Here is a 7918-nt window from a genome sequence, read left to right as displayed (position 1 = left end):
CCTATGTTGTTTGACACATATATTTCAAATGTTTTTTTGGCATAGATAACTAATGTTTGGTAAGTGCACCTGTCTGTATCTCTTTTACATAATATGAGATTGTATAAACTTTATAAATTTTGCAATATGTATTGACATATACTGTTCACTTATTGAATTATTTTATTATAGAACCCACTAAATTGTTTATCTACGAACATTTTTGATCCCTTTCCAAACCAATAGAAAAAACCGCATTTGAAAATATTTTGGATCACCAAACCAGGCAAAATCTTCTAATATAGTTTCATTCAATTTCTGTAAATTCTTTATCACTATACTATTGTAAAACAATAAAGAAATCGGCATACTTGTTTTTTTAAATAATCGTTGTTGATTATCTTGCAGTAGAGATGTCTTTCGAACTAGTGATGGATCAACTTGGAAAGTCATCATTCCTTTTCTTGATGAAAATATTGTTATTTTATTGCGATTGCGTGATTTGAATTCAGACACTTGCAATATTGCGTGGTATGTTCTCACGCGTGTGTCTTTTCAGATATTCCACCGAAGTATCGAAGAATTTCAATTGTATTCCTTTATTACTCTATTGAATTCAATGAGATGAAGATGACGTTATTAAAATACGAGTTGACATCCGAATGAGTACTACATACTTATTTTGTGTGAAGGTGTTTTATGTTCTGTTCATCATACATAGAAAAAGAATGTTGATTAATTTTCGAAGGTTGCACCAATCACGAAACAATAGAAAAGACAGTGAAGATTGACCTCTGGTAGAAGTCCATTATATCTCAGAGCGGAGTGCAGTAGATTTGCGAAGAATACAAACTCAAAGTCGTCTCCACAATTCATAAACTAGTCTAATCTAATATCGATGAAATTTTTACTTATGAAGGATCCTGAAAACATTTGTAGGACTGATTCTCGATTCTCGAGATATCTTAGTAAGAGATTTCGAATTTTCCATTAGTCCAACGTGCCCTAAAACTGCAGTGCAAATAGGTTCATTGTTGACAACTCCTGAACGGTTATGCTTTTTATTTCTGACCGGGATATTATAAGCTTATATCGTCATAGTTACGCTATCAATAAAGAGGGTCATAACTCCCTTGGGACATTATAGATTTTATAATTCCCTCTACATTTCACAAGTAAAAATAAATAGAAATGAAAACTGAACCATATTTTATTTATTCACGTCATTACAAATAATAAATGTACAATTTTGAAATGTTCCCTGAAAATTACTTTCGCCACTGGAAACAATTTCTTCTTTTGTATGGCTGGAGCGTCTGTTCACTACAGTCGAGGTACCTGCCTCTTCTGATGACAAAGTAGACAACATACGCGCCGTGTTATTTCTCAATTCGATGCTATCCTCCAAATACCCCTCCGCCACCGTGGAACTTTTCCAACCTCCGTGTCTTTTTAAGTTAGTCATAGTTGCTCCTGCATTGGCTAGAGCAGTAGCAGAAGTGCGACGAAGGCAATGTCCCGTATAGGAAGATGAGTTTGGCAATCCTAAATACATTGCGATTTTGCTGGGGATTTTCCCAAACATGTTTTTTCCAATTGGCTGAGATGTACATTTATTTTGTCGGAAGCTCAAATAAAATCGTTCAATACCTTTAGGACGCAAAGACATATAAAGTCTTAATAAAGGCAAAGCGGAGAACTCTTTTTCATCCACAACTGTAAATTTCTTCGATACACCAGTTTTACTTTCCGGTACGTTCACTACCATAACGGAATCCCGGTCCTCTATATCCGATATCTTCATATTCAAAAGTTCCTGACTTCTGCATCCTCCAAAATAACCCATAATCAAAACAACCTATAACAAAAAAAAGAAATAAATACACACAAAAAGGAAAATAAGAAAAAAATTACCTTATGCAATAAATGAATATCATTAGGAGCGTCCTTTAGGAATCTGATAACATCTTTAGGAGATAAAACAGCAGACTTTTTCGGCTTATAACTCTTACTCTTCCGTTTCAAAAAAGCCTGTAGTTCATTGAACTTGGTGATATCTCGTTTCTCATGTATAGTCACCATCGATTTTGGCATTGACCATTTAGTCCATAAAGAATTCGGACTATACGTTTCTGACTGAAACGAATAAACAGAATTACTACCAAATCTACCGAAAAACATAGAAAATTTCTTACCAGTTCTTGAAAATATGCCAGAAATACAGTTTCAGTGACATCTTTTGGCATAACATTTTTTCGTGTCAGCCAGTCCAGATATATCTTGTATTCTTTTTGGTATACGGCTTCACTTTTCGATGGAATTAATGATTCTCTTGCTTGTTCAGCTTTTTTCAAAATATCCTCCATTATATTTGGGGTAGAAAACACGTTTTCACCGCAAACACAGCTTGATAACAAAGTTCTGTTTATGAACAAGTAACATAGCAACAACCTAGCAACAAGAAAACTCTACTATAATCAACGGTACCTGATTCAAATATACCGGGAAGGTAATGGATTGGTAAATTTTTCCGTTTCAAAAATGAACAAAATTTTATTGAAATCGGTCAGAAATAAAATTATCTATGTACCACGGGAATTAATGAGCCTTAATAACCCAGGCAATTGCTGTCCCTCGGGCCAGAGGCCCTCGGGACGCAAACTTTGCCATCGGTAATTAAGGCCCTCCTAATTCCCTTGATACATAAATAACTATTACTGTTAACAGATCCAGTTTCCATAAATTTGTTCGATAATTCCGAAACGTATTTCTGTCGTATATTACTTCCTGGATGATTATCATTTCAAACCGTTCTCGAAGCGTATAAACCATTGCTTCTCAGGATTTCACAAAAACAGAAACACCAATTGTAACTTCACCTGATAGGTAATTGTTATTGTAGAATGAGACAAATACAAAATGAAGCGAGTATCGAATTCCAACTTAACTAGGCAAAATAAGGCTTTTTTGAAGTACACTTCACAAAAATACATATGAAACCTAGGTAACAGATTGTACAAAAGTTCATTCAGGGTGGCTTCTTCTTAGCTCAAATAATTTTCAACTTCTAAACTATGAGCTTCAGACCATAATATATTCTACTTTGTTGAAATCTGTTCATCATGGAACATCTGATAATACAAAACAATTGATCCATTTGAAAAAATGGTGACATGCTCTGTAGTTACGATAGGGAAAGTTAGATCAAATGTCAATATGTTGACGTTTTTTTTTTATATTTCCTGCAAATCATTGCAAATCTAAAGAATAACTCCGCACGAGGACCCGATAAAATGAATTCGAAGACTCATACCAATTCATACCAACGTTAGTCCCCTTTGTCCACATCATCAATCAAACATTCTCAACGAGTGTCGTATGGAGGTCATTAACGACCCACCTCAAAACTCAAAAACCAAAAAGTTAGCATGTTTTGAAGTATTTTTCTGAGTCATTTCTGACGTTCCTTGAACTGAAAAAGTTATCAGAATCACCAATTTTGGAAAAAATTAGTTCAGGGTCTTAATGGGATATTGGTGCGTAGATTCTGTTCTTGACTTTAGGAATGTACTTTTCAGACAATTAACCCTTTCAGATCTGATTTTTATTTTTTTTTTTAAAGAAATATTTGTTGTTGCTGAGTGTTTTCTATCCTATCAAAGAATCGTACTGTCAAAAAATATATAATTTTTTTATTAATAAAAATATTATGGTGTGTACATTATACAGTCCATTGGGACTCAAAAGTTGCCGTTTTACATTTCCATATGTACACTAGAATGTACAAAAGGTTGCAAAACAAATGTTATATATCTTTATAATAATACTTTATTTTCTATGGAAATTCACGAAACAATTGCGATTTTTCACAAGACAAAGGTGGACTTTACATTTTTGACAAAAATATGACTTCGTTGCTTGCAACCCTCCAGTTTGCATCTAGTGGCTTCCTTATTGTTGCTATACAGAGGCACATGATCAACATTATCAAATTGAACATCAGCAATGGGTCTTTTCTCGCCTCTTCTGACAGTTTTTGATGATGTTGGTGTATCACCACAAGCTGAGCTGGGTCTTCCTCTTTTTTTTATATTCTCAATGGGCTTACCTGCTTTTATGAGACCATTAGTTACATTAAAGCGGAAATGAAGAAAATCCATTACTTTATTTTTGGGAATATTTTTAGTTGACAGTCTCTTCTATATTCCAGCCATGAATTAGCTAGAACGAAATCTATCATGTGCATTATTAATCACAAAGTCCATTTTCGTAATTTTATGAAAATGCTATAGGTGCTAATCATTTGGTCTAATAGGTCAACACCTCCCATTGATTGATTGTATTTTGCAATGACTTCAGGCCTCGGTATATTCAAATATTTATTAGATTTCTTGTCCCACCTTCTAGCAATATCTTCCTTTCCTTTTCCAATGAAGTTAGAAGCCATGCAAACAGTTTTATTGTCTAACCACTTAACCAGCGAGATGTTATCTGCACTCTTAACTTCGTCTGTAAAACCCCTTTTTTCTTTTTTCATTTGTTTGTCAGATAACACAGGTGGATTTTGAAACCGATTCAGTCTCACGGTACCTACTGCCCATATTTCATAGAAGGGTTTATGATCATTTGGAGGAATCCTGTTTGCAAAATGTAAGACAACACTGCCCCCTACTCCATATTGGTTTAGATTTTGCTCATCTAACCCCGTTTCTTTTTCTTGGTAGAAGAGGAAATCATAGGCGATTCCACTTTTTCCACACAAACAATAATTTTTTATGCCCCAAGGATATAGTTTTCCTTTTACATATTGCTTGATGTTGAGATTACCGGTAAATGGAACCATTTGCTCGTCGATGCAAAGGTCTTCCTCTAAAATCAGTTGGGAACAACGTTTCCTAACAACATCTAACAAAGGACGAACTCTAAAAAACTTGTCTTTGCAAGTATCAAGATGGCGAAGGAGGTCAACGAAATGCAAACATGTTCCTAGTTGAAAAAATCTGTCCCGTGACATATTTTCTAGAAATAGACTGATACCAAGAGTCGTATCCCAATATAATCTGAGTTTTGGAAACTTGTTCAGGGAACCGATGGCAATATGAAGTGTTGATTAGTTAGCTTGAATGAAGGTATTCCATTTTGCAGAGCATACATATTGGTGTACTGAGCCATTTCTAAAAAAACATCATCTCTAATATATCGTAAAAAATACTGCAATGGCGAATCTAAACTTTGTGGTGGACTGTAGTTATTTGAATCTTGTGAAAATGTAGTATCTGGAGTAATAATTGCCTCTCGCATCCAAACAATTGTTGATTTTGTTTTTTTCTTCTTGGTACTTGCTTGAGTTGATGACTCATTTATGGTTTCTTCAAGTTCTGGTTGATCTTCTTCAGATTCAGACTCGTTGAAGGATTCTGATGATACGTTTTTAGCGATTTCTTTATATCTTCAATGTAATAAAGTTTGCTACAGTTTTCTGGTTTATTCGGAAAGGTAAAATATAGTTTGCTTACTAGAAGCTGAAATCTGTCTCTGGAAATGGCCTGTTTTACAGCTTCATTGCCTAAAGATTTATTCGTAGACCAATAATGATACATCGAAGGAACTTCGATGCTCATTTGCTACATTGCTCATTTGTGCACTGAGCAATGTAGTTGGATAAACTATTTGAAAACAATTTCATGAAAATATAAAACTCGAATGACCGACGGTTCAAATCTGCCAAGACAAAACACGATTTATCAATTGGAATTTTCATGCGCGGAACAAAACCTTCGCTAACTTCTTTCCATCCAATGAGAACAGGATCGTTCTTGTGTGGAACAGGGGAATAATTATCATCAGGTACATGTACGTCAGATATATCATTCTCATTACTCTCGGAAGAGCTGGAGTAATATAAATCATTCGGTTTTCCGGTATTAGTTTTCTCGAAAATTCGAAATTTTTTGGGTTTTTCAATATCTGACTCACTTTCTGAGTCAGGCTCCGACTCAATATACTCGGAACCGCTATCTTGGAATTGATCCTCAAGTCACCCCACATCTGCTATGAAATTTAGTTGTTTTTCATCTAAACGTTTTCTGAAACAAAAATGAACATTTTGTACAGATATTACTACTGGGACATAATACGCCCACAATAGAATACGAATGGGACATATGTATCCCATACACCCGTAAACTGAAAATTCTGTAAACAGAAGGGACTAAAATCAAAAATATGTATGTTATATACCTTACCTAGCCATTATAGCACTCCCTGATATAAATTTGTGGTGAAAATGTGCGTTTTATATCATAAAACTGCACTTGAATAAAAACCACCTGTGCACCAAAACAAATAATGAGGTTAACTGATGTTATAGGTTAGTAAAGTCGAGTTTTGCGCACGCACATTGATTGTCGGTACTCTCAGAACGGTTGGCACAGAGTCAAATCTGCTCAGCAGTCCTGGAACTCTGAGCTATGCAAAAGGCCATTGATGCAGTGAAGAAGGACGGGTTGCCTTGGCAAACCGCAGCTAAAAGGTTCCAGTTACCTCGAAATACTGTAAAACGGCGTGCACTCGACAAAAATGTTGAAGCAGTAAACACAAATTTACTGAGGAGCAGGAAAAAGAAATAGTTAACCATCTTTTGGACATGGAAGTCCGCTTTTTTGTTGTAACAGTCGCTGACCTACAGGCTCTTGCCTACAAACTCACTGTTAAAAATTGCATACCTCATGACCACTTCTTAAAATTTCCAAAGACAACAAAAGACGACCCGATTTTTCTGATACTAGACGGTCATGCAACTCACACGAACAACTTAGACTTCATCGAAAAAGCCAGATACAATCATGTCACTGTTTTGTGCATTCCCCCCCACTGCAGTCATAAAATGCAGCCACTTGACGTTGCGTTTATGGCACCTTCCAATACGTATTTTGTACAAAGCATTGAAAAGTTCTTGAGAAATAATCCAGGACGGACAGTGACCCAATTCCAGGTTTCCCGGCTACTTGGTGAAGCGTTTTTGAAGGCAGCTAGACCAATTATCGCCATAAAAGGCTTTAGAAAATGTGGAATCGTCCCAATCGACAGAAATGTGTTTACAGAACTGGATTATTCAGCTGCTGAAACAACAGAAATAACTCTACAAGATGACCCTGCGCCAGGAGAAGAGAACACCATCATACAAGTTTGTGCATCTTCATCTCAGACTGCCAACAACAGTAGCTCAACAGAACTCATTGGTGGTTCTGAAAACCTTCATAATGATATCCCTACCTTCTGTCGATTATCCAATCAGCTCTAGCAGTGGGCTTCCTTCTGCCACATTTGATCCGTCTATTCTCAGCACTTCATCAGCTGGTTCCCTAGAAACAACTTTAAATTTGAACAGTCCACCAAACAAGAAGTCCACTTCATTTGCTGTGAGTCCACGTGAAATTGTTCCTGTACCCAAGGTCAATAGGATTATCAAAAGAGAAACTAAGCGGGAGAAAGGAACAGCAACAGTTGTGACATTCAGTCCATATAAGGCCACTCTCATGGCAATTAGGAAAGAAAAAGAAGATAAAGAGAATGCGAAACAACGTAGACTAGAAACAAAAAGAGAAAGGGAAATCGAAGAGAAACAGCAAGCTCCTAAGAAAAGGGTGGCTAAAATTGAAAATAAAGGAAAACGCGCATTGTTTAAGAAAAACAATGACGATCTCAATAATGATGATGATAAAGGCAACGTCAGCGACGTCGATTGTTTATTCTGTGGTGATTGTTACTCGAAATCCAAGGACAACGAAGGCTAGATAAGATGTTCTGGGTGCCTCAAATGGGCTCACAAAGCCTGCACAGGAGCCGAAGAGGAGGACGATGAGTTTATTTGTGATTTATGTGTTTCATAGTTTCACATACTTTCAGTAATGCCTATTTTTGTTTAAAACCCTAATAC

The 7918-nt window shown here is 36.0% G+C and overlaps 1 protein-coding gene across 1 annotated transcript; it reads right to left on the bottom strand.

Moving 5' to 3' along the window:
- Window positions 1-1056: 1056 nt before the first annotated feature.
- On the bottom strand, window positions 1057-2488 carry LOC141485405 (uncharacterized). Its single transcript, XM_074182013.1, has 3 exons — window positions 2175-2488; window positions 1894-2115; window positions 1057-1837 (listed from the first exon to the last, which is right to left on the bottom strand). The coding sequence occupies exons 1-3, from the start codon at window positions 2343-2345 to the stop codon at window positions 1190-1192; spliced, it is 1041 nt and encodes a 346-aa protein (XP_074038114.1). The 5' UTR covers window positions 2346-2488; the 3' UTR covers window positions 1057-1189.
- Window positions 2489-7918: the final 5430 nt, after the last annotated feature.

The sequence above is a fragment of the Leptinotarsa decemlineata genome, unplaced genomic scaffold, assembly GCF_025532065.1.
Source record: "Leptinotarsa decemlineata unplaced genomic scaffold, Ldec_3_MD MMD2_tig00026328_RagTag_RagTag, whole genome shotgun sequence".
Taxonomy (NCBI): Eukaryota; Metazoa; Arthropoda; class Insecta; order Coleoptera; family Chrysomelidae; genus Leptinotarsa; species Leptinotarsa decemlineata.
Note: the sequence above shows the minus strand (reverse complement) of the source record. Positions and strands in the feature narration are given on the sequence as shown.

Excerpts from the sequence above, each read along its gene's own strand:
- LOC141485405 (XM_074182013.1), bottom strand. The coding sequence starts at position 2,345 with ATGGAGGATATTTTGAAAAAAGCTGAACAAGCAAGAGAATCATTAATT. Across the intron at positions 2,116-2,174 it reads TGGCATATTTTCAAGAACTG|TCAGAAACGTATAGTCCGAA; the intron begins GTAAGAAATTTT and ends TATTCGTTTCAG. Across the intron at positions 1,838-1,893 it reads ATATTCATTTATTGCATAAG|GTTGTTTTGATTATGGGTTA; the intron begins GTAATTTTTTTC and ends TTTTTGTTATAG.